Here is a 27942-nt window from a genome sequence, read left to right as displayed (position 1 = left end):
CAAATAAGACTCATTCTGATTTCAGACATGTTAAAATAAGGAGAAATGTACATCCTAGAATTGATAAAATATGGTATGCCACATGTTTTCCTTTTTGACTAAAGGAATATTTGATATTTGTATGTTATTGAGCTTTGATGTACTGTATAGAAGAGAAATTCCAAAAATCCACTGAAAATGTTTATTTTCCCTTTTAACTGGCAACTAGATGTTATACATATATTTTTGGTGGGAGGTCTAATTTATCTAACCATGGCAATGTTTAGTAATACTTTATTAGCTGGCTCTTACCAGATCTGAGTTAGCCTAGGAGACTTGAAAAGGGAGAGCAAAAACTCCATAAATTTGCTTGGTAAAATTTCTTCAAGGGAATAAGATTTGAAATGCTGCATTTCATTATGTGTTAATATTGGATTTCATTCTTGACTCAGTGTGAACACAAGATTTGTGAATGTGAGAAAGGGGATCCAGGCGATCCAGGGCCTCCTGTGAGTATGTTTCCACTTTTTTTTAAATTTTGTATGTTTCTACTTTGAACTTACGGTCAAGTCAGGAAGCCCTAGTCATGATTGCTCTACTGACGCTTGAAATCGCAGGACTGTTTGATGCTGTTGAAAAGAGGTTGTGGGGCGCCTGGGTGGCTCAGTCGGTTGAGCGTCCATCTTTGGCTCAGGTCATGATCTCGCGGTTCATGGGTTGGAGCCCTGTGTTGGGCTCTGTGCTGACAGCCTGGAGCCTGCTTTGGATTCTGTGTCCCTCTTTTGCTCTGCTCCTCCCCCGCTCATGCTCTGTCTCTTTCTCTCTCAAGAATAAATAAAAAAGAAAGAAAGAAGGAAAGAAAGAAAGAAAGAAAGAAAGAAAGAAAGAAAGAAAGAAAGAAAGAAAGAAAAGCAGTTGTGTGCAAATAGCGGCAAACACGGAAATGCTGTTTTTTTCTTTTATTCCTAAAGGGATACACTCTGTCCTTACAAACAGGCCTGGGATTTTCCTGACCTGAACTGAACTGAGGGCAGATTTGGTTTAAAATGATGAAGCTGTTCTCACAAAGGATATTTCAGGATCACGTCTGATGTGACAATTGGGGCCAGAATTTCTCAACACTGAAGTGAAAACAAAGAAAAAGGTCATACAAATCCTTGGTGCTTTAGGGAAAGCTTTACCCCACTCCACCTAAGAACAAGTGACACGGATCTCTCTGGAAGCTAACTGTGACTTCACATGTATCCAAGAGCAACACTGTGTGGGCCTCTCAGGGAGGAAGCTGGTCAGGAAGCTTTGGGGATTAGAGTGAATCCTGTGAAATGGAACTTGGCAACTAAAGGTTAAAGGCAGGATTTACTATGATGATTCAATACTTGATAAAATAATCCCAAAAGGAGTGTTTCCTTTATATTCTGGCCTAACACCTGGAAGGTACCATCTAGGTACTGGGAAGGGACTTGAAAAAACATCACAATGGTAGAGATACTATATATTTCTCTAATACATTTCATTCTGATGCATCAATGCTGCTCATTCAGTATTCCATTTACTTATGTTGTTTCAAACCTTTGAGGTCATAAGCCCAGTGGACATATCTCACAAAAATGCATTGATACAGTTTTTGAACGAATGCTTGTATTTGGGGGCAGGGAGCAGAATGTGTACTATGAATTGCTTAGACTGTGCACATTTTCTCTTGAGACTTGGGTCCAAAGACTATATTTTTTCAAACCATTCTATCAATTGAGGCATTAGAAAGCAGGAGGGTCTTTCCTTTATTTTTTTTCTCCAAAATGTAAGTTAGATATGTTATAGGATAATGTGGCAGCCAGTAGAAGCTGATTTTGGCCAAAGCAAAGGTTTAAACTTCCCCTTCTTATAAAGTCTTCATTTATGTTTATTACACCAAGAGGTTTTCTGGGAAGGTGTACTTGGGATATTCAATTATGTTTTAGAATGAACTGTAAAGAAAATTTACTAGTTGCTGAGCTAATCTGACAATTTTAGTCACTCAAAATTGTTAGAGATTAATGTACCATTTTTTTAACGGAAGTAGAGTTGACACACAATGTTATATTAGCTTCAGGTGTTCAACACCGTGATTCAACAAGTTTATACATGATGCTGTGTTCACCACAAGTGCAGCTACCATCTGTCACTATACAGCACTATTACAATACCATTAATTATATTCCCTATGCTGTAACATACCATGTTTTAATAGAGATAGACATAAAACTATGTCATTTAGCATTTACTGAGTCTCCCTAAAAACTCTCAGAAAAGCCAGCTTTATGGCAGTTGAGAATAGGAAAACAAAACGCCTTTCTGGAACAGGATTGGAGCACTCTCTTCTCTCATATTTTCTTCTTTTTTTTTTTTAAATTTTATTATTTTTATTTAATTTAATTATTTTTTTAGATAATTTACATCCAAGTTAGTTAGCATATAGTGCTTTCAGGAGTGATTTCAGGAGTAGATTCCTTAGTGCCCCTTACCCATTTAGCCATCCACCCTCCCACACCCCCTCCAGTAACCCTCCGTTTGTTCTCCATATTTAAGAGTCTCTTACGTTTTTGTCCCACTCCCTGTTTTTATGTTATTTTTGCTTCCCTTCCCTTATCTTCATCTGTTCTGTGTCTTAAAGTCCTCATATGAGTGAAGTCATAGGATACTTGGCTTTCTCTGACTGACTAATTTCGCTTAGCATAATACCCTCTAGTTCCATCCTCATAGTTGCAAATGGCAAGATTTCATTCTTTTGATTGCCGAGTAATACCCTATTGTATATATATGCCACATCTTCTTTATCCATTCATCCATCGGTGGACATTTGGGCTCTTTCCATTCTTTGGCTATTGTTGATCGTGCTGCTATAAACATTGGGGTGCATGTGCCCCTTTGAAACAGCACACCTGTAACCCTTGGATAAATACCTAGTAGTGCAATTGCCAGGTCATAAGGTAGTTCTGTTTTTAAATTTTTGAGGAACCCCCAGACTGTTTTCCAGAGTGGATGCACCAGTTTGCGTTCCCACCAGCAGTGCAAAAGAGATCCTCTTTCTCCACATCCCCGCCAATATCTGTTGTTGCCTGAGTTGTTAATGTTAGCCATCTGACAGGTGTGAGGTGGTATCTCATGATGGTTTTGATTTGTATTTCCCTGATGATGAGTGATGCTGAGCATTTTTTCATGTGTCAGGTGGCCATCTGGATATCTTCTTGGAGAAGTGTCTATTCATGCCTTTTGCCCATTTCTTCACTGGACTATTTGTTTTTTGGTGTTGAGCTGGATAAGTTCTTTATAGATTTTGGATACTAACCCTTTATCTGATATGTCGTTTGTAAATATCTTCTCCCATTCCATTGGTTGCCTTTTAGTTTTGCTGATTGTTTCCTTTGCTGTGCAGAGGTCTTTTATTTTGATGAGGTTCCAATAGTTCATTTTTGCTTTTGCTTCCCTTGCCTCCAGAGACGTGTTGAGTAAGAAGTTGCTGCGGCCAAGGTCAGAGAGGTTTTTGCTTGCTTTCTTTTCAAGGATTTTGACGGCTTCCTGTCTTACATTTAGATCTTTCATCCATTTAGAGTTTGTTTTTGTGTATGGTGTGAGAAAGTGGTCAAGGTTCATTTTTCTACTTGTCTCTGTCCAGTTTTCCCAGCACCACTTTCTGAAGAGACTGTCTTTATTCCACTGGATATTTTTTCTTGCTTTGTCAAAGATTAGTTGGCCACATGTTTGTGGGTCCATTTCTGGGTTCACTATTCTGTTCCATTGATCTGAGTGTCTCTTTTTGTGCCAGGTCTTTCATCTTTTCTTCTTCTTCTTCTTCTTCTTCTTCTTCTTCTTCTTCTTCTTTTTTAAGTTTCTTTATTTGGAGAGAGAGAGAAAGAGAGAGAGAAGGACAGGGTTAGCAAGAGAGGGAGAGAGAATCCCAAGAAGTTTCCATGCTGCCAGTACAGAGCCCGATATGGGGCTTGATCTCACAAACTGCGAGATCATGATCTGAGCTGACATCAAGAGTAGGACGTTTAACTGACTGAGCCACCCAGGTTGCCCCTCTTCTCACATCTTTGAGATTATCCCTTGGATATTAGGGAGAGAGAGACATTGTCCTCTTTTGAGCAAATCTAGAGAATCTACCTCTTCAAGACAGTGCAGTCTTCCTTGTTTCTAGTAAAAGAGAGAATACAGGTAAATCTCTGCTTGGTAGGTTAAGTTTTTTTACAGTCTTCCCTCATTTTATGGGATGAAACTGATCAGAAATTATTGTAATGTGTAAAAAATGAATATAATGCCTGCTTAATGCAATCATTTTTCCCTTTGCCTTCAGGGTACACATGGAAACCCAGGTATCAAAGGTGAACGAGGACCAAAAGGAAACCCGGTAAATAAATAAACAGCTTTCATTATAAACCAATGTATCTCTTTCTAGATTCATTTAAAGAACAAAACTGAAGAAAACAAAAGAGAACTGTACTATTTGTCACTGCCGGAAATATGATGATTTCTGTGAAGACTACAGGATGTTTACTTCCCATATTATCTGGTTTGTGTTAGCTTGCATTTACAAATTCTAAGTAATATATGACCATTTTAGTTAATAAATCTAGGAAACATAGGGATACTGAACAAATAGAAATTGGTAATTACATAATGGTGACCCAATTAATTTTTACATTGTTCCATGAATTACTAATACATATCCCATATGAAATTGATATTGGCACTTATGTTTTTTATAGATCCATTTTATGTATAACTGACCTATGATAATAATAGAAAAAACAAGTATCTCTTACTCCCAGACCATCTTCAGGCATTTCCCTAGTTCTTTTATTTGTGAGCCCATAAAAAAATATTCTAGGTTAATTTTTTAAAAATCAGATAATATTTCAGATGATGATCTTCCAAGTTCAAGAGTGATGAAAAGAGTCATAGGAGAGATACAACTATGTGAAAATTTATGGCAAAATTCTATATAATGAAAAATAATAATTAAAATGAAGAAGAAAACAGGGAAATATTTGCTTTAAATACAATGGATATTGGGTTAATTTCTATAGTATATAAAGACTTTATAAAACAGATAAGGAAATATCAAACCACTAATAATTAATTGGTAAAAGGAACCAACAATTTTCAAGAAAGGAATTAAAACCAGTAAATAAAGAAGTAGAAGAATATTTATTTTCACTGTATAGTGAATGATACTTAAAAAGAGATAATGAGGTACCTTTCAATATTAATTATTCACATTTTAGAAACTTTGGAGTCCAGGGTTGTTGGTTTGTTTTTGTGTGGAGAGGGGAGCAATTTTCTAGTTCACATAGTTTGGGGTGGCTTTTTTGTGTATTTCAGATTTAAAAAAATGTCTTTTTTTTTTTATAGCAGTTAGCACAGTGATATTAAAATAATAACTAGTGATAGCAATGGGCGGTTTGTTCATTGCAAAGGTAACTTGGCACATTTTGGAAAGCAATTAGGTACTACATAAGATGTATTCAAATACTCAGAATTTAACCCAATAACTGCACTTCTGAAACTATGTTTAGGGAGGTAATGAAAAAGAGAATAAGTTAGATGCATTAAAGTATTTAGATACGTGAAAGCCAATTACTTGCTTGTCAAAGAAAGGGAATGTGAAATCCTCAACAAGATATTAGCCAACTGGATCCAACAATACATTAAAAAAATTATTCACTACGACCAAGTGGGATTTATACCTGGGATGCAGGGTTGGTTCAATAACTGCAAAACAATCAATGTGATTCATCACATCAATAAAAGAAAGGACAAGAACCACACGATCCTCTCAACAGATGCAGAAAAAGCATTTGACAAAATACAGCATTCTTTCTTGATAAAAACCTTGAAGAAAGGAAGGATAGAAGGATCATACCTCAAGATAATAAAGCCATATATGAAAGACCCAACGTTAATATCATCCTCAATGGGAAAAAACTGAGAGCTTTCCCCCTAAGGTCAGGAACAAGACAGGGATGTCTCCTCTCACCACTGTTATTCAACATAGTATTGGAAATCAGCCTCTGCAATCAGACAACACAGAGAATAAAAGGCATCCAAATCAGCCAGAAGGAGGTCAAACTTTCACTCTTCACAGATGACACGATATGCTATATGGAACACCTAAAAGATTCCACCAAAAAACTGCTAGAACTGATTCATGAATTCAGCAAAGTTGCAGGATATAAAATCAATGTTGAGAAATCGGTTGCATTGCTGTACACCAACAATGAAGCAACAGAAAGAGAAATCAAGGAATCGATCCCATTTATAATTGCACAAAAACCCATAAAATACCTAGGAATAAACCTAACCAAAGAGGTGAAAAATCTACACACTGACAACTATAGAAAGCTTATGAAAGAAATTGAAGAATACACACACACACACACACACACACACACAGGAAAAATATTCCATGCTCCTCAATAGGAAGAACAAATATTGCTAAAATGTCACTACTATCCAAAGCAATGCACATATTCAATGCAATACCTAAAAAATAACACCAGGATTCTTCACTGAGCTAGAACAAACAATCCTAAAATTTGTATGGAACAAGAAAAGACCCTGAATAGCCAAAGCACTCTTGAAAAAAAAAAAAAAAAGCAGGAGGCATCACAATACTGGACTTCAAGTTGTATTACAAAGCTGTAATCATCAAGACAGTATTGTACTGGCACAAAAAGAGACACTCAGATCAATGGAACAGAATAGTGAACCCAGAAATGGACCCACAAACATGTGGCCAACTAATCTTTGACAAAGCAAGAAAAAATATCCAGTGGAATAAAGACAGTCTCTTCAGAAAGTGGTGCTGGGAAAACTGGACAGAGACAAGTAGAAAAATGAACCTTGACCACTTTCTCACACCATACACAAAAACAAACTCTAAATGGATGAAAGATCTAAATGTAAGACAGGAAGCCGTCAAAATCCTTGAAAAGAAAGCAAGCAAAAACCTCTCTGACCTTGGCCGCAGCAACTTCTTACTCAACACGTCTCTGGAGGCAAGGGAAGCAAAAGCAAAAATGAACTATTGGAACCTCATCAAAATAAAAGACCTCTGCACAGCAAAGGAAACAATCAGCAAAACTAAAAGGCAACCAATGGAATGGGAGAAGATATTTACAAACGACATATCAGATAAAGGGTTAGTATCCAAAATCTATAAAGAACTTATCCAGCTCAACACCAAAAAACAAATAGTCCAGTGAAGAAATGGGCAAAAGGCATGAATAGACACTTCTCCAAGAAGATATCCAGATGGCCACCTGACACATGAAAAAATGCTCAGCATCACTCATCATCAGGGAAATACAAATCAAAACCATCATGAGATACCACCTCACACCTGTCAGATGGCTAACATTAACAACTCAGGCAACAACAGATATTGGCGGGGATGTGGAGAAAGAGGATCTCTTTTGCACTGCTGGTGGGAACGCAAACTGGTGCATCCACTCTGGAAAACAGTCTGGGGGTTCCTCAAAAATTTAAAAACAGAACTACCTTATGACCTGGCAATTGCACTACTAGGTATTTATCCAAGGGTTACAGGTGTGCTGTTTCAAAGGGGCACATGCACCCCAATGTTTATAGCAGCACGATCAACAATAGCCAAAGAATGGAAAGAGCCCAAATGTCCACCGATGGATGAATGGATAAAGAAGATGTGGCATATATATACAATAGGGTATTACTCGGCAATCAAAAGAATGAAATCTTGCCATTTGCAACTATGAGGATGGAACTAGAGGGTATTATGCTAAGCGAAATTAGTCAGTCAGAGAAAGCCAAGTATCCTATGACTTCACTCATATGAGGACTTTAAGACACAGAACAGATGAAGATAAGGGAAGGGAAGCAAAAATAACATAAAAACAGGGAGTGGGACAAAAACGTAAGAGACTCTTAAATATGGAGAACAAATGGAGGGTTACTGGAGGGGGTGTGGGAGGGTGGATGGCTAAATGGGTAAGGGGCACTAAGGAATCTACTCCTGAAATCACTCCTGAAAGCACTATATGCTAACTAACTTGGATGAAATTTTAAAAATTAATTAAATTAAAAAAAAAGAAAGGGAATGTGAAGAATCCTCGAGCAGCTTTACAACACTCACAACTGTACCTCCTCATCATGTGAGTCCGAAATGATGCCATCGTGTCTTCTTTTTGTTTTGTTAAATACCTGTTTTAAATTTATGTTTACATTTCACTTATTTGGCTTGTAATTTTGTGCCACATCATATATTTTCCTAAGTCTTGCCGAAATCAAGCAATTACTCTTAAGGACATCTTGGAAAACATTCCAAAGCCCCTTGGAGAAAAGCCAGAGTGCCTGGCTCTGATTGGGTACAATCCTGCATTTGAGAACAAGGGCTGTGTTGTTAAACTGAGAAGCAAACCTAGGCCTAAGCTATGAAAATGTATCTGGAGTTTGCACCCTATGCATCTGGCTTCACTCCAAAGGGCAAAGGCTATCTGAACAGCGATTTTCTTCCCTAGACTCCATGGTGAAAATGTCAATGGTGAAGGCCAAAGATTTTTTCCCCACTGGATTAACCTATTAATCTGGGAATTCGGAATAATTTTATTCCGAGCATTTTATTGAGCAATCAGTCACTCTGTAGGGCTGTGGAATTTTGACTGAGTTTTTTTTTCTTCCCCACAGGGTGATGCTCAAAAAGGGGAGCCTGGAGAAAGAGGCCCAGGGGTATGTATGCAAGTGGAATGCTTTCCCCAGAATGTAATCTAGGATGCTAAGGTTCTGTAAATGATCATTTTGCCCCCTGTAGTACAAGTGCAAAAATGACTTACATATACGTGTGCTTTTGATGGCACAGATGGGCAGTCAGACAGATATGGCCTTGGAAATGGAAATATGGGGAGAAAATGTTCTGCTCAACAGGAGTGATGATGACACAGGGTGGTGAAGCACATGACATTCTTGGATACCTAAGTGGGATTTGCGGAAGACTCAACTCAGGAAAATATTTTTCTTTGCTTCTTATGTTTTTTTAAATATGTTTATTTATTTTTGAGAGAGGGGGAAGGGAAGAGAAAGAGGGAGAGAGAGAATCCCAAGCAGGTTCCACACTGTCAGTGCAGAGCTAGCCGTGTGGCTCAATCTCACGAACCATGAGATCATGAGTGGAGCCAAAATGAAGAGTCAGACATTTAACCAACTAAGCCACCCAGACACCTCTGTTTGTTTGGGTTTTTTCCAATAAAGAATGCATTAAAAATTCTGGGAGCACAGAACTAATAGTCTAAACTATGCTTTTGTAAATTTGATCTGCAGACAAAATAAAAAGCATTCTAGTTGATTTATTATCTCTAAAATTAGAAGATGTTAGAGATTGCCTGAGAAATAATTACAGAAAATTTCTTCTTTTTCATTTTTCTGGGAGTTGTAGTAAAGTTGCAAAGAGCAGAGAAGGGTGTACAGTGAATAAAAAAAGACCATGTCACATTTCTCTTCCTGGCTGTCCCCCTGGCAAAAGCCCAGGAGACAGGCCCAGAGGTTTTAAAAACTTGTCTCTTGGTGTCTTTAATCAACTTTATGAGTAAGTCTAATAGAAAGTTTGATAATCAATGGAAATTCATTCAGATATGTGTGTTGTTCTTTTAGGAAGTATTTGTTAGGTGTTGTCTACATGTAAAGCATATTATTATGTGAAAAGAAATTAAGACAAAGCACTCATGTTTTTTGAAAAGTTTGTTATAGGAGAGATTAAAATATCTAAAACAGCTACAATATTGGTTGCCAAAAGGGAGTCTGGGGGCAAAATGGGTGAATGGGAGTAGGAAGTATAGGCTTCCAGTTATGGAATGAATAAGTCACAGGGATGAAAGGTACCATATAAGAAATATAGTCAACAGTAATGTAAGAACATTGTATGGTGACAGATTGTAGTTACACTTTGTGATGAGCATAGCATAACGTATAGAGAAATTGAATCAGTATGTTGTAGATCTGAATCTAATGCAACATTGTATGTCAACTATACTTTAATTTTTGAAAAAAATAGTTACACCATGAAGCAGAATGTCAAAATACTGTAAAAACTGCATGCACAAATTATTATGGACCTTCAGAGAAGATTGAAGCTATCGGGATGGGTTTTATAGAATGACTTCTGGAGAGTAGGATTGTGACTGGAAAGGATAGAACAGAAAGGTGGAAGGGACAAGCATTCCAGATGGAGAGTGCCATGAGCATCGACCTGAGGGAAGGCTATGGGTTGGAAAATGGTGAGAGGAGGTGCCTAAAGAGGATGTTGGCAGACACAGCTTGAAGGGCAGAGTGGATGTTCTATGCCGACTGTAGATCTGGGCTCTGCTAGGTGAGAGATTGAGATTTCAAATGAAGAGTGCAACCCAAGAGCTGTGTACTTGGAGGATTAATCTGGCATGACTCTCAAGGGGAAACTGAAGTGGGAATAAACAGAAAGAAGGAGTACTTAGAAGAAGGTTTTTTGTTATGGCCTGTCTGAGAACAGGGACATTGGCTAGGGCTGCTCCAGGCAGGATGAAAGCCACTTGCCATATGTGCTTACTGAGCAGCTGAAACACGGCTAGCCTGAACTGAGGTGTGCTGTAGGAGTAAAATACACAATGAATTTGGATGACTTAGTGCCAAAGAACATGTAAAATATCTCATGAATAATTTTTATATTGGCCAAATGTTGGAAACCCTTGTATTTCAGACCTAGAGAGATCAGTAAAATATATTATTAAAAATTAATTTCACCTGTTGTCATTTTCTTAATGTGGCTATTAGGGAATTAAATCACATTCAATTGGATAGAATGGGGCCACAGTGATGACAGAAAAGAGAAGAAGAGAACATTGTGAGAACCATAGAAGGCAAGAAGAATAGGCTGTGGGGACTGACACTGACTCATATAGTCAACAAATATGTATTGAGCACTTGGTATATGCTGGGCCCTTCTTTAGGTGCTGGGGATACAGTGAACAAGATTGATAGTTCCAGTTTCATACAGTGTGCTAGCAGGGTGAGCAATCAACAGACCAACAAATGAATGAGATTTCATCAATGAGATGTGTTCTTGACCTATAAAACCAGGTCATACGTGAGGCGCCTGGGTGGCTCAGTCGGTTAAGCATCCAACTTTGGCTTAGGTCATGATCTCACGGTTTGTGTGTTTGAGCCCTGCGTCGGACTCTGTGCTGACAGCTCGGAGCCTGGAGCCTGGAGCCTGCTTCGGATTCTGTCTCCCTCTCCCTCTGCCCCTCCCCCACGCATACTCTGTCTCTGTCCCTGTCTCTCTCTCAAGAATAAATAAACATTTAAAAAAATAAATAAATAAAACCAGGTCATGAGGATGTTCTAAGCAGAAGGAGCAGTCGGTACAAAGACTCTTGCGTGGGAACAAGCTTGTAGGCTGAAGAAATGGAAATAAAGCCAAAACTTGGCAAAGAGTGGTGGTAGACAGGTTATGGAGCTAAGCAGGAGTGGGTCACAGAGGATCCTGCTGGCTGGGGGGAGGGGGAAGGACAGTAGAAAGGACAGACTTAAAACTAAATGCAGTGACAGCTGTTGGAGAATTTTAACTGGTTGGATTCAAGGAATGTAAGGGGCAAGTAGAGAGAAAAGATAAACTTTTGATTTTGTGTGATTTGAAATATAATGGCACCACTAATACAAACAGGAAACAAATTTGGCAGACCAATGAGTGCAGTTTTGGATATCTTAAATTTGAATACTTTTAAACTAGTAATTAAGATGTCAAGGAAGGAAGAAAGAAAGGAAGGCAGGAAGGCAGGAGGGAAGGAAGGAAACTGATAGCAATCAAACAATAAATTGACCAGAGAGTTCAGAAAGAAAAGCAGGGGAAAAAAAGAGTATAATATAAAAAAGTAAGGTTTCTGCTGCAAACATGAATTGTTTTAATAAAGTACCCCAATTTAACTCTCTATAATGTGGCCTTTAATTTTAAGCACAATACTAAAACCTAAACCCTTTATGCTAATAAACATATCTAAGAAGAACTAAAATGCAGCATAACAATACTTTTGACTGTAGTTCTATTTTTAGTTTCAATTTCCCAGTGACCACTCATTTGGAGAGAAGTGTTATTTCCTTCCCGAAGTTTTCCTTTTTTTTTTGCCTTTTGTTAAAAAAAGTCATACAAAACAATAGTTTGTCATCTGACACATGTAACTGTGATAATAGCTTGTTTCTCCATCAGTTTCTCCGGCTCATTTAAAATATAACTTATAATTTTATTTTCATACTTAAAAGCTATTGTTGTATGAAAAAGACATAAAGTCCTATATGGAAAAGTCTTGCTCTTGCTTAAAGTTGTTAATTTCCTAGTTCACTTAATATTCAGAATCATATTACTTCGAGGGCTCACAGGCAGGGACACAATGGAGGAGGTTGTGCAGGATTCCCAGGAGTGACACAGAAGAGGAGTTGGCCCCATAGTTAGCATGAGATAAAATATAGTGCCTTAAAGGCCACCGTCTCATTAGGGTTGATAAAGGAACCATGCATTTCATTGATGTTCCATATTCGAGACCGAATTTGAAAGAAGGACCGTAATGGATATAAATATTTACATACATTGTAAAAGCCATTATCTCAGCTCATTTGCAAAGCCAATTTCTCTAACAGTCTCTGTGAAACATTCTCAGCTATGATAGTTCATAGTTTAAAAGTCAATATAACAATTTTGAATGGAGCATTGTAGGTCGTCCCTTTTATAAGTTTCAGTGTATAGTTTCTCCTTCAGCTTTGGGCCAAATGGTAAGAAATTGGGTTTGAAAAAAATATGTGGAACTGAAAATAGAATGTAATAAAGGGGAAAATGGGTTCTTTTCTTCTCCCCAGAGAAGTAAAATAGCTTACATTTCTGTGTGTGGTCTTATTTTCCTTGACTGTACAGATGTGTTTTTTTATACTTTGTAAATGAAAAACATCAAATACTTCCTCCAACTATGTCTTCTAATATGTTTTACTCTTTCTTTCTTTTTTTCTTTTGTAACTAGGGAATCCCTGGGTACAAAGGTGAAAAGGTAAGTTGGTAACAATGAATAGATAGGCCAGGATTTCAGAGAGAAAAACAGAAGCATAACTGTATTTACATGCTTAATAAAAGTTGTTTTCCTTTATTTTCCTAAGTCTAGGTTCCCTAATTCCCAAGTATACTCTTAAGTCTGTAAACATAAAATAATAATAAACTTCAGGTACGGAGATGTGTTGGAAGGGGTGAAAGGCATCCTAAGATTCCTGAGATTAGGATCCAGCCTCTCTCAGCTCTGCAAACACGAGGACCCCTATTTACCAGCCATGTAGCACAGACTAAAAGTTCCAAATAAAAATGGATGCGGCAATACTTCAGTTAGGTTGCTACCTTGGTGCTTAACTTCCTATGAAAGCTAGACACCAAAACCTAGACATCAAATGCTCTTGTAGAAGCAAGAGGATTTATTCTGGTTAGGCAATAAGGAACCTCTTCATACAGTGAGGCATCTGGGTGGAGCTTGCAAGGGGAATAAATTTGACAAACCAACAGAAGTTATGGGCTGGTAGACTATTTTATGATTCTTTACAAATTAGAAAGTTAGCAAAGTGGATGGGGGCTCAAGAACCATGTTGACAGTTGTTCATGGTTCATTCATAGATTTTTTAAAATTATTTATTTATTTATTTTTGAGAGAGAGAGAGAGAGAGAGAGAGAGCGCACAAGCAGGGGAGGGGCAGAAAGTGAGGAAGACACAGAATCTGAAGCAGGTTCCAGCCTCTGAACTGTCAGCACAGAGCCGGGTGCAGGGCTGGAACTCAGGAACTGTGACTCAGATCATGACCTGAGCCCAGGTCGGATGCTTAACCAACTGAGCCACCCAAGCGCCCCAAGCGCTCATTCATAGATTAATGTCACAGTTCTATCACCAGATGTTCTATCTGAAAATAGAGCGTGTCCTCGTTCATCCTGTCTACAGCCCTCAGACCTAGGGCAAGAGGTCTTTCTCTGGGTCTCGAAAGGCCATCTGACCCCGAAGGATCCAGGAAGCTACAGGGCATGAGGCTTATGCCCCCTTAAACCTGGACCACACTTTAGGTAACCAAGACCCCAGAAGTCCCTGCAAAATGGCCTGAGCCTACTTTGAAGGCAGATACAAACATCTTTCCTTTGTCCATCTTTTCCCCAGGCCTGAGGGGAAACAAAATGCAAGTTGGTTTTGGGGCTGGAAGGGGCCCTGGTGGGAGGTTCACTGTATTGCATTGCCTGGGGCACCTTCTTGTGCATTTGTTCCTCCTCTCCTGGGAGGAACCAGAGGTGGGGAGAGGCCAAGTAGGAGCTGGTCTGTAGGCTGTGGGCATGGGGTTGTACTAGCACTTGGACCTCTAAGGAATACCACAGTTCTTTCATTTTTATTCCTATTGATACTTGTCAAAAAAGGAAGCTAGAACATTACTAGGTTGGTTATTAGCTTATTTATAACTTTCAGCTGTTTAGATACATGGTACGTAGGCCTCTGCTTGCAGTGTTGCCCTGGGCCCTGCAAATATTAGAGGTGAGTCTCTATACAGGCAAATAAATCTGTCCCCAGTCACTAGAAATGTTAAGTGTTTGTTTCTTCATCCATATAGAGCTGGATTAATATAGGCCTCCTAATTTACAGGGTGGTTGGAGAAGCAAATGGAATAATGGATGTGACAGTGTCTTATAAGCTGTTTGCTGGTCGATAAAATGCAAGGTGCTATTATGAAGAGGCAGGGAACAAATGATAAATAGGAAATTTAAGAAAATTTCATGATTGTAAAATTGTCCTATGTATAGTTGAAGAAAATTATACAGGTCCCCCATCTTGATTTATAATATGAGCTACTCATCAACACTAAATATATATACATACACACACACACACACACACACACACGCGCGCGCGTGCATAAACACACACTATATAGTACATATAGTGCTATGTATATATACTATATATATATTATATAGCATATAGTATACTACAAATATAGTATATATGTGTGTGTTTATATATTTATATATATGAAAAGACTCATTTTAACCTTCTGGGAAATTATAGAATCACTAGTGGAGCTCTCATTTGGAAAATATAAGTTGTCAGGGTAGAGTGACCCTGAACCATTGACATTCAAACCAGAATTTCACCAGGAACAGCAGCATCAGAAATCAGAGGCTGGGAACAGAGCTAATCTGTTCATAGCTTTCTGAAGCACTTGCTCTGTGAAATTGTAATTGTGGCCATTCCACAGGGATTACTGAGCCCACCAAAAAAGAAAACGCCTTTACAAAGGCGAATAACAGGAGTACAATATTTTCATTGATGGAAGTCTGCCCCCAAAACAAATGCTGTTCCTCAGGACCTATAGCTAACAAATCTGTCTGGACAAATGGAATGTGAATTCTGGCCAAAAGAATTTTGAGTGTATTTATGGTACTTTTCTGTTTTATATTTTGGTGGTTGACTCATTTTATTCCCATCCAACATTATTAAATTAATTGCTTTCTAATTGACTCTTCAAGAGTGAGTTTCCATTTGCATTCAGAAATAAATGTTCAACTTGTTCTAAGTGAAAGCTCAGTTTTTCCTGGGTCAGTCTGACTCACAATATGATGTGGAGAGAGAACAGATTGTTTTTGAACAGAGGCATAGCTGGATCTAGGAATTGTACCTCCCTCTTTCTTGCCAGCGACACCCCATGTAGTACTCTACGCTAGTGGAAAGTATCTTGCAGACCATGGTGGTATGCCTTGTTCAGTTTTGAGAGGCTGATGACCATGGACTTGGGAATCTAACAGACTCGAGCTTGTGGTCACGGGCAAACTATTTAATCCTTCGGAGTCTCCTTTTCCTCATCTATGAATGGAGATCTCTCTCTCTCTCTCTAATCTAATCTGCTGTGGGGATTAGCAGTAATGTAAAGGTTTGGACTTTGGATCCATAATTGGTGGTTACAATGGTTATTTCCCTTCTTAGAGTGGAGCTATTCAAAGTGTGGTCTGTATGCTGGCTGTCAACCTGTGAAATGCTTGATGGTATTTTGTCATGACATAAAGATTGCACCAGAATATAAACCCACTATATCACTAAACACACTGTTTAGTTCAGTTGACATTCATTTTTCACAGCATGACTTCTTTAATGAAGGAAGCAGGGCACTGATCATTGTAGTGTAAGTTTCTTATGTCACTGTGAGGTGGCATTTTGAGAAGCATGCTTACAGCACATGGATGATAAAGCAGTGGTGAGGGCACTGGACTAGGAGCCACTGGCTAGCATGTGCATTTAAGTAATTCATTTAACTTCTCCAGCTGAGTTGCCATATCTTAAAAATATGAATGGCTTTTAAGGAATAGAGTCAGTGATATTGTAACAGCATCGTATGGTGACAGATGGTAGCTTCACTTGCGGTGAACATTGCCTAGTGTATAGAGAAGTTGAATCACTATGTTGTACACCTGAAATTAATGTAACACGGTGTGTCAATTATGCTCAAATAAAACATTTTTATTTGACTTTATTCTATTTTTAATTTAAATCCAAGTTAGTTAACATATGGTGTAATAATAATTTCAGGAATAGAATTTAGTGATTCATCACTTACATGTAACACTCAGTGCTCATCCCAACAAGTGTCCTCCTCAGTGCCCCTTGCCCATTTACCCATCCCCCTACCCACCTCCTCTCCAGCAACCTTCAGTTTGTACTCTGTATTTAAGAGTCTCTTATGATTTGTTTCCCTCTCTGTTTTTATATTATTTTTGCTTCCCTTCCCTTATGTTCATCTGTTTTGTATCTTAAATTCCACATAGGAGTGAAATCATATGGTATTTATCTTTCTCTAACTTATTTCACTTAGTATAATACACTCTTGTTCCATCCACGTTGTTACAAATGGCAAGTTTTCATTCTTTTTGATTGCCGAGTAATATTCCATTGTATATATAACACATCTTCTTTATCCATTCATCAGTTGGTGGGCATTTGGGCTCTTTCCTTACTTTGGCTATTGTCAATAGTGCTACTATAAACGTTGGGGTTCATGTGCCCCTTCGAATCAGCACTCGTGTATCCTTTGGATAAATAGCTAGTAGTGCAATTGCTGGGTCATAGGGTACTTCTATTTTTAATTTTTTGAGGAACCTCCATACTGTTTTCCAGAGTGGCTGCACCAGTTTCCATTCCTACCTCCAGTGCAAAAGCGTTCCTCTTTCTCCGTAACCTCACCAATATCTGTTGTTGCCTGAGTTGTTAATGTTAGCCATTCTGACAGGTGTCAGAGGTGGAATCTCATTGTGGTTTTGATTTGCCACATCAGCCCTGATGCTGAGTGATGTTGAGAATTTTTTTCATGTGTCTTTTAGCCATATGGATGTCTTCTTTGGAAAAGTGTCTATTCATGTTTTTTGCTCATTTTTTGGGTGTTGTTTTTTTTGGATGTCGCGTTTGATAAGTTCTTTATAGATTTTGGATACTAACCCTTTATCTGATATGTCGTTTGCAAATATCTTCTCCCATTCCATCTGTTGCCTTTTAGTTTTACTGACTGTTTCCTTTGCTATGCAGAAGATTTTTTTTATCTTGATGAGGTCCCAATAGTTCATTTTTCTCTTATTTCCCTTGCCTCTGAAGACATGTCAAGTAAGAAGTCGCTGCGGCCAAGGTCAAAGAAGTTTTTGCTTGTTTTCTCCTGTAGGATTTTAATGGCTTTCTGTCTTACATTTAGGTCTTTCATCCATTTTGAGTTTATTTTTGTGTATGGTGTAAGAAAGTGGTCCAGGTTCATTCTTCTGCATGTCATTGTCCAGTTTTTCCAACACCATTTGCTGAAGAAACTGTCTTTTTTTCCATTGGATATTCTTTCCTGCTTTGTCAAAGATTAGTTGGCCATACATTTGCAGGTCCATTTCTGGGTTCTTTATTCTGTTCCACTGATCCGAGTGTCTGTTTTTGTGCCGTAACATACTGTCTTGATGATTACAACCTTGTAATACAGCATGAAGTCTGGAACTATGATGCCTCCACCTTTGGTTTTCTTTTTCTAATTTATTTTTAAGGTTTATTTATTTTTGAAAGAGAGGGTGGGGAGGAGCAGAGAGAGAGAGAGAGAGAGAGAGAGAGAGAGAGAGAGAGAGAGACGCAGAATCTGAATGAGGCTCCAGGCTCCAGGCTTCAACCTATCAGCACAGAGCCTGACATAGGGCTCAAACTCACAAACAGTGAGGTCATGACCTGAGCCTAAGTCAGACACTTAACTGACTAAGCCACCCAGGTGCCCCAGTTTTCTTTTTCAGCATTGCTTTGGCTATTTGGGTCTTTTCTGTTTCCATACAAATTTTAGGATTATTTATTCTAGCTCTGTGAAGAATCCTGGTGTTATTTTGAGAGGGATTGCATTGCATATGTAGATTGCTTTGGGTAGCATTGACATTTTAACAATATTTGTTCTTCCAATCCATGGGCATGGAATGCTTTTCCATTTTTTGTGTCTTCTGCAATCTTTTTAATGTGTTTTATAATGTTCAGTGTGTAGATTTTTCACCTCTTTGGTTAGGTTTATTCCTAAGTATTTTATGGGTTTTGGTGCAATTGTACATGGGACCGATTCCTTGATTTCTCTTTCTGCTGCTTCATTATTGGTGTATAGAAATGCAACTGATTTCTATACATTGATTTAATATCCTGCAACTTTGCTGAATTCATGGATCAGTTCTCACAGTTTTTTGGTGGAGTCTTTTAGATTTTCCACACAGAGTATCACGTTGTCTGCAAAGAGTGTTAGTTTGACTTCCTCCTTGCCGATGTGGGTGCCTTTTATTTCTTTGTGTTGTCTGATTGCTGAGGCTCATATAAAAAAAAAATTTAAATCAATTGCTTTGAGGCTCAGATAAAAGCATGAAAGCACTTGAAAATTTTAACTTTAGCTGTTTTTCTAATTGCCTTTGATACATTTTAGTTCTAATTATGCAAAGCCTTAGAAGTCTGATACAATGGATTAGTATTCAGAGGTCCCAATTCTCATTCTACATGAGCAAGGTACTTAACCTTCTGAATCAAAAATTCTCAGTCTGTAAAATTGGGCTAATAATATCTGTGTCAGACAGTTAATGTCAGCTTACCTGAGATAATGTCTGCTAAATAAAATTAATCATAAACTGTAAAGCACAATTTAAATGTTAGTTCTTTTTCCATTAATATGCCAGGAAAGGCAGGGCAGTAGAGTGTGTTGGAAATATATGGCATTCTTGCCACCATGCCCGTCCCCAGCAGACCTTGCTAATTCTTCCTGGCTCCTTTCCCCACCAAGCCATGATGTGGTCTCAGGACCTTTCTCTCACAGTTCTCTGGGCAAACACTACTAATTGATCAAAGCTGGTACTCAGGGTGGAGTATAGTGTGGCAAAAATAGGGACTCTGAATCAGAGCTGCTTATTTGAGGAAAGTTATCTGGGTGAACTTAAGTTTTCTCATCTATAAAATACAACTGTAAAACTGATCTCATTGAGCTGTAATGTGGATTCACTTAAATCACAAAGAGCATATGGTGGATACTCGGTTAACCTTAGTTTCTTTCCTTTAAATGTCATCTCCCTTTCAAAAATGTCAAACCTTACTAGGTGGTATCACTGATTTGATTCTGTCAAGTGGAAGATGACTCATGGATAAAATTTTTCAGAGTGTAATGCCCAAATAACCCACAGGATTGAGGATAAAATTGTGTAAAACCCATCAGAGTGCTTATGTCATACGAAAACTTTTTAAAACATCCTAACCCCAAACGACTGCAAAGGTCTTCTTATTTGTTTCATTTCTTTATTTTTTAGGGTGAAAATGGAGAATGTGGAAAACCAGGAATAAAAGGTGACAAAGTAAGGAACATGTTTTTAAAATGCTAACAGCTGGGATCCCTTTGGGCTGAGTTTCCCTAAGAGGAAATTCCTGGGATGCATTACCTTGCTCTCACTCCTGGAGTTGGAAAGTTACTGGCTCAATTTTCACGTCTGTAAAACATGAAGCAGAAAACAAAACTATACCTAACTTTACTTAATGGAGCCTCCACATACCTTTCATATGGATCTTTAAGACGGTGCTTTGTGGCTCCCTAACCTTTGAGGCTAGGCCTATGGAATTTTATGGCAAAAAAGGATAATTTAACCAGTAAAGTCAGTTCAAGCTCCAGTTGGGTCTTTGCATCTGGAATTGTTTTCCAGATATAAACACTGACAACAAGCACTTTCCAAAATAGAGTGAAGAACTCTATGGAATAAGTTAATGAAATAGTTATAAATAATGTGGGAGAACTAGGCATAGATAGGGGATTGAAATTTTGAAACTGCAGTACGCCACAGGCAATTGGGTGGGTATTAACCTTTCGTTAAAAAATAAATATGAATAAAGTATTTAAAATGGAGACAATATTAAATGGGTCAGAAATATACAGACAGTACATTTGAAACTTAATGACAAAGCATCCAAAAATGTACAGAGTAAAAATAGTTTTCATTATAGTGAAGAACTATTAACAGCATGCTACCAAGATACTCAACTCATTCAATATCTGTATTTTAATTATGGGAGAGAGTCAAGGAGAAAAAATGAGGCAGAAGGTGAAAAGCAGAGAATAAGATGATGACACTGGCCTATGTAACTAAGCACTTTAAATAGCTTGAGACTTTTGTGAAAGCTTTTAAAGTACTGTAGAGTTAAAGGCCAGGTGGATCTGAAAAAAAATGTAGGCTTGATAATTATCTCTGGGCAAAATGAAAACTGTAGTAATGAATGGATTCTGCCTGGAGGGTAATTGAAAATGGGAGGTGGACACAGACTTGAAAATACAGAAGGGGACAGAGAAGAACAAAGATGAAAGTTAAACAGTAACTGTTGAAAACTGTTTGAAATGAGAACGGTTGATAAAGAGCTAATCATCATTCTTCATTGACTAAGATGCCAGGGGTTGTGAAATGCCCTATTCTGTGCCAAAAAGAAAGAAAAAGTGCTGCCAATTACAACCAGAAGATGCAATTGATTATAAGACGTATCTTGATATTAGAGATGTAAAGATCTGAAAAAAAAATGCATGTCTAGAGTCAATGAAATACAGCGTCCTTGACATGAAGAGTTCATATAAGTTCTTAAGTCAGACTATAAAGAACATGAAGAGACACGAGAGAGGAACTATAAATGGGTAATAAGTGAAAAAAACCCAATACATCAGCGATCAGAGAAGTGAAATTAACACATTAAAATATTATTTCACCTATCAAATTAGCAAACACTGGGATAATATACAATACTCAGCATTGATGGGGGTGTCTGTTAAGGTGGAGATGCACTTTCTCTACTCAGGTAGTAAGAATGGAAATCTGAGCAAACTATGGAGGGAAGCTTTGCTTTTTCTTCCCATGTATTGGTGTGAGACACAAAAGAGAGCGAGAGAGCCTTGAATGTGTTCATCATCTCTGTGTCTGTCATCCTCTTCCAGGACATTACCTTCAGGAATCTTTCAGAAGTTGGACATGACTTATAAACAAAGATATTCATTATAATATTATTTAAAATAATAATCATCAGAAACAATTTAAATGCCAAAACTAGGGAAATAAGTAAATTATAATAGATACATATTCTTGAATATTTTTCCATTTACTAAGAGTTTTTAATTACATGGAAAAATATTTTTGATACAATGGAAGACCAAATAAGTAGGACACAAGATTGTATACACACTTGAATCAATTATTTGAAGAAAAATATTCTATATGCCTAAAATGTTAATAGCAGTTGCTTCTGTGTGATTTTTTTCTGTTTCTTTACTTTTTTCCTTTAATTGCCAAGGTGTGTCTATTATGAACAGGTTATATTTTGCTAAGCAGAAAAATGAAAATCTGAGAAAAGAGAGACTAGACTATACTATATTCTCATAAAAATAAATTTCAAAGGGTTTCCTAGTTATGGAACATATTGAAATATCTTCTATTAGAGAGTATTGAGTATAAACAGTGTTTTGTCAAGTTGCATGTCTTGAAGATGGGCAAAAGAGTGATCTAGACATTGTGGAAACTCACCAAATTGTTAATTTAACTGATTTTGCCTTGTTGGAAAGAAACAATATTCCACCAACTGTACTTTTTCTAAGGAATTGTAAGGAATAAATTGTTTGCTCTGACCAAAATTTCAATATACAGGTGAAGGACTTACATCTAAAACTGTTTTCGTGGAGTTTACTGAAGGAAAATCTGACCTCAAATTGGCTTATTATTTTGGATCATTTTGTTGACAATGTATCAGTTTGCTTTGCTGTTTGGATAAAGTGGGAAGATTGGCCATCACTGAGAACACATTCTTTTCTCCTCTACCTAAAATAAAAACATTGCATTTTGAAGATGGATACTTAGAGCAACTTACCATTAATTTTATTCCACAGGGATCCTTAGGGCCGTATGGACCAAAGGGACCCAGAGGACTTCAGGTAAGGAGACTAAACCAAATCTACATCTGAATTAGAATCACCTAGGAAGCTTTAAAAATCTGTTTGCCCATTTGCTCCCTCTGCCAATTCAATTAGAATGTCTAGGGATTGGAGCCAGGCATCAGTAGTTTTAAAGATCCCCAGGTGATTTCAATGTGCAACAAAGTTTGGAAATCACTGCCCTAATGTTTTGAATGACTAATTCAGGCTCCCCAAAGATAGGTACCAGCAGGTGAGTTTACTTAGTAGAGGGATAGAAGTTTAAAAATTCGAGTCTAGGAAGATGAGTGAAGTCAAAGCAGTTAAAAGAAGGATGTAACTATTTTTGCTTTGCTAGTATAATATAGTTGGAAGAACTATGCATTTTATCTAATTACACTATGTGTAATTTAGATACAGTACTTAATATTCAAAAACATGGAATGCTCATTATAAGTACTTAATGTTCAATAGCATGGAAAAGATTCTGAAGGCATTTATTTAAGTTAGACATATTCCATGGATTTCAGAAAATAATTTAGATCAGTTTTTTCCCAGTCTGGGGACTTGCCCAGTCTAAAGTTTTCGTTGGGGGGGGAGGATGTATGTATATGAAGACTTCATTTATGTATTTCAAAAAGTCTACTGAAAATTGGAACTTGGCCCAAGATTTCCCAGACAGCATCTAATTAACCATCAACTCCTTTGCTCTGGCCTGGAATTGTGTCAGCACAGGGCAGTAACTCTGGTTATCACAGGGTCATTGGAAGCTCCAACTTCCAGTTATAAATGCCTTAGCTATTTAAAAAAGTTGATCATTCAAAATTCTTTAAGAAGGGTGTTCAGCACAGGGATAAGGTTGGAAACAGGCTTAGAAAGCAAACACCTCATTAATAAATGTTTGTTCTCAGCTTAAGTATACTATTTTAGAAGCTGCCTATTTGACAGGAGGAATTTTATCTCATTCCATTTCTCAGTCACATTTAACCCTAACTTAACTCTGAGATATTTAGTCTGACTTCTAAATTCAGGATCTCTAGGGACCTTAATGAATAATTCCTTCTTGGTTGGCCTTTTATATATAGAACTAATTGTTGGTTTTCACCTCGGAGCAGGGCATTAGTGGACCTCCAGGGGATCCAGGCCCGAAGGGATTTCAAGGCAATAAGGTAATCATACCCTTTGAGTAAAGACAGGCAGAGTGCCTTTCCCCCGGTGAGCTATAGTAATTTATGTTTTTATTAAGCAGAAGTCAATGGACTCCTTGAGGATGTATCTTTGGCAATACATAATAACCTGCAGGTATATACACAGAATCATGTTCAAGTACATGCAGGAAGTCAGTGGCATGACTTTATCATTTATTATTATGTTATTCAGAGGGGCATTATTAAATACAAGTCATTATTCAAAATCTTTGCAGTATTTCCATCTTTCTCCTGCCCTATAGTCATTTTATGGCTCACTAGAAACTGAGAAGTAGTAACAAATAACCAATTCAAATCATTCTATTTCCCCATACATGATGTCAACTCAATATATAGTTTATAAGAGTAGGAAATTTGTGACTGTCATGCCAACAAAGATTGAGCTTTTAAAAATTATTACAGGGGTGTAATCTCAACCGTCAGTACCATGCTTGTAATGGCATTCCACGGATCAGCAAGACAGATGGGGAGGGATCGAATAAGAGCCAAATAGAACCAAAAGATGCTACGGCTGGGATCTTTAAAAGACCTTGATACAAGGCTCTGTTTTGCAATGAAAGTGGCCATTAATTTGCTGAATACAAGCTTTTTAGTACCTTTTAAACTTCTCAATGCTTAGTAAATTTCATGGATATAGTAAATATCCAATAAATAGTGTCAGTGACTAGAGATCTGTGGAATTCGTGGCAGTAATAACAGCAGAAGGTGCCATCCTCAATGGACCCTAGATAAAGCCAATCTTTTAAGGGTACTATCAAATTTAAGCTGTGGGGAGCAGCTGGGATACTTGAGTGTTCTTTTTCCAGAGAGAGGAAAGAGAGTGACAAGTATAGTATTTTTAATGAGATAACAACAATGTGTGATTTCCCAGGCCACTTTTAATTGGCAAATTAAAATAGAATGAGTTTCTCAGCAGGAGTGTGCTTAAGCTTCATCTGGGGAAACTGCCTTTTCCAGTCCTTGCCTATGATTAATTCTCTCTGGGGAAAAGAAATGTATCTCTTGAATACTGAGTAGAAGTTTTTATAAAATTGCTTTGGCAGTAGATAAAATCCTGCAGCAAGAATAAAAAACATTTTGACAGTCCACACTTATTTCTAGGATTCTTTGGTTACCTAAGATGATCATTTTCATGCTTGGGAAAAAGAGGCTTCAAATCAGGTATCAGTGCTGGAGTCTGCAACTGTGATAGAATTACAGAATGTTTGAGCCACCAGGTACATTAGGAGATCATACTAGCCCAAGGTTTTCATTCTGGAAAATGAGAAGTGAAGTCCAGATATCAAATGGCTTGCCTGAGGCAGAGACACAGCCAGACTCATCAGCTCTGGGGAGTGCCCATGCAGGACTGAGGACAGTGCATGTAGTTTTGGGAGATGCTTAGTGGCAGTCCCTAAAAAGGTGTCATCATTTGCTCACTTACTTCTCTTTATGTCTCATAAATTACGATTTCAGTTTTTGTTTTAACATAAATTTATTGAAACAGAATATAACTTTTAATTTCACCAGTGCATTAATTCTCATAAAGAATAAATACAGTTGAGTGTTTAGGGGAGCTTGTAATGCTCTGATGTAATAACACTTCATGCTTGACTTTCTCATCATCATAAAAGGAGTAGTTTTTCCAAAAGTATTTGAGGACTTCATGAGTTTTCCAAGGTCCTCTCTTTAAAACATTTTTTTTAATTGTGGTAAAGGATACGTGACATAAAATTACCACTGGGATTTAGTCACAAAATTCACTGCCAGGTGAATACATGAAGTTCATTGCCAATTGAAAAGATGTCAATTTCTAGAGAATGTTCTGGATTGCTAGGGGCAAGTGAGGTAGTAGTGAGTTTTTCTTTTTCCTTGTGGTTTATGGTCACAAATTTAGTGGTCTCTTAACTCTTAAGAGTCTCTTAACTCTTTCTTCAAGACTATTACTAATTCCTACTTCTCTTTGGATCTGTCAATAGAGATGCATGTTGCATTGATCATTAAATTTTTAAAAATTTTATACATTTATTTGTGTATTATCTTAAAAGTCAGGTTTCAGGGAATAATTTCGTCTTGTGTCTCAAAATGTACTTCTAAATCTTAAAGACTTAATATACTATATTTTCCTCAATCTGGAAATAATGTTATGTTTATAATGACACTTCTTTTCATCTATTACCATTTTATCACAAAATGTTTTTAAGAAATTGCTATTGCAATTTGTGCAGAAAAACTCTAAAATCCAGTAATTCTGTATTTTCTAATGGGCACTGGAAGGATTATTTATTTTGAAACTTCTATAATAATCAATAACAGGGGTGCCTGGGTGGCTCAGTTGATTGAGCGTCTGACTTCAGCTCAGGTCATGATCTCGTGGTCCGTGAGTTTGAGCCCCGTGTTGGGCTCTGTGTTGACAGCTCAGAGCCTGGAGCCTACTTCAGATTTTGCGTCTCCCTTGCTCTCTGCCCCTCTCCCACTTGTGCTCTCTCTCTCAAAAATAAACAAACGTTTAAAAAAAATAATCAATAACACTTAGTGTATATTTACTACATACAGATATATAGTTCTTTATTTATTTTGAGAGAGAGAGAACACATGTGGGAGGGGGAGAGAGAGAGAGAGAGAGAGAGAGAGAGAGAGAGAGAGAGAGAATACCAAGCAGGATCCACACTGTGAGTACAGAGCCCAGTGTGGGAGTTGAACTCATGAACTGTGAGATCATGACCTGAGCCAAAGCCAAGAGTTGGACACTTAACTGACTGAGCCACCAGCCACCCCAACAGATATATAGTTCTAATTATTCATGTAACATAATACCACCCTTTGAGGCATGATCTAGTCTTACCCCATGGTATAGATTAGGCTATTCAGGCACAGAGAGTTTAGTAATGGGTCCACATCTACATAGTTAATAAGGGACAGAGCCAGGATTCAAACCCAGCCAGTATGCTCTGAACCAACATATTGTATTTGTCTCCTTAGGAACATTGCTGAATTTCCTCAATAGTTGACCTGAAATAAATGCATTTGTTTGGACAGTATGGAAATTGCATCTGTCCCTCTTCTCATGTACTCTGGCTGGAAACACCAGTCTGTTTGTTGAGAGGTGTATTTCTATTTGATTATAATGTTCATCTGAAAGTACAGGAAGAGAAGGAAGGTAATCACATGGGAAAAAGAAACCAGGGATGTGCATTTTCAAATATTTTGTCTCTTAGGGGACCTTAAAATAAAAACCCTCAGATTTGTAACATTTGCAAAGATTACATATGAATTTCTAGATGGGGCCTCTATATATCTTTGAATTTATGAATGGTCTCTGTCATGAGCTATAGTCCCATTTTATTGCTCTAGTAGTTGATGTTCTTCATCAAGTGGTTTGCGGAAAGATGGTCAAAGAACAGAAGGAAAAAATAGCATGTGATAAATCAAGGAAAAACGTGATTCTGGCCCAGTTTCATGAATCATTTCTGTCATTAATATTTCCACATGTAAAGTAGCTCCTATTCTTGTTGCTTTGAAACAAAACAGATGTTTCTCAGAATGAAGCTGTGGCTCTGAGGCCACCTCAGCCTCCCCCATATATGGAGGTCATGCAATGGCATTCAGAAGAACAACATCCTGTCAGTCTCCAAAATCAGTATTATAATCACACAAGCGCCTGAGAAGCCTTATCCCTAGGACCAAATGGAAAATGCTATTTTCTGGAGAGAGCTATGCTCCGGAGAGAGCGCTGTGCTTTTTCTGAGTAAAAATTGAGTACCTAAGAGCCCTACACCAACATCAAATGGCTATTGTGATGGCTTAGATTGCAATCCCTTCTGTCCATAGAATGGGCCCTCTAATAACTAGAAAAAAAATGGCTCAAGATTGGCAGGCCTTTCAATTCACAGAGAACAAATTACAAAATCAGTTTTATATAAATAAACACAGTAGAATGCTGGGTGTGTCAAACCCACATTAGATAATTTTTGCCATTTCTTGATGTCTTTCTGATGTTATTTTTGAAGGGTATTTCCTTCTCAAGTTTCATGTATATTGGCTCTTTCCAAGACCCTCTTTGTGCTCCTGGGAGGAATGACTGCCCACTGTGGCATGAACAGAAAATAGCTTGTGACAAGCTGACATATCCTAGTCCTAGAGCTTCAGTGCTAAGGCCAAAAGAGCACTAGGAAATATCCCTGATGTACTTTCCCACGTCAAAGTACCACACATTAATCCTCAAACAATGAAAAATACCATGAGATTATATTATATACTAATTTATCTTAATGGATGAATT

The 27942-nt window shown here is 37.7% G+C and overlaps 1 protein-coding gene across 1 annotated transcript in view; it reads left to right on the top strand.

The window, feature by feature from the left end:
• COL28A1 (collagen type XXVIII alpha 1 chain) overlaps positions 1-27942 on the top strand; it is a 174193-nt gene that overhangs the window by 12406 nt on the left and 133845 nt on the right. The window contains exons 5-11 of the mRNA XM_053898079.1: positions 432-488; positions 4313-4366; positions 8680-8721; positions 13026-13052; positions 19850-19894; positions 22450-22494; positions 23589-23642. Of these exons, the coding sequence (XP_053754054.1) occupies positions 432-488; positions 4313-4366; positions 8680-8721; positions 13026-13052; positions 19850-19894; positions 22450-22494; positions 23589-23642 (324 nt within the window). The remainder of the gene's footprint in view (positions 1-431; positions 489-4312; positions 4367-8679; positions 8722-13025; positions 13053-19849; positions 19895-22449; positions 22495-23588; positions 23643-27942) is intronic.

Source organism: Panthera pardus, unplaced genomic scaffold, assembly GCF_024362965.1.
Source record: "Panthera pardus isolate Hobbes unplaced genomic scaffold, ASM2436296v1 HiC_scaffold_8, whole genome shotgun sequence".
NCBI lineage: Eukaryota > Metazoa > Chordata > Mammalia > Carnivora > Felidae > Panthera > Panthera pardus.
Note: the sequence above shows the minus strand (reverse complement) of the source record. Positions and strands in the feature narration are given on the sequence as shown.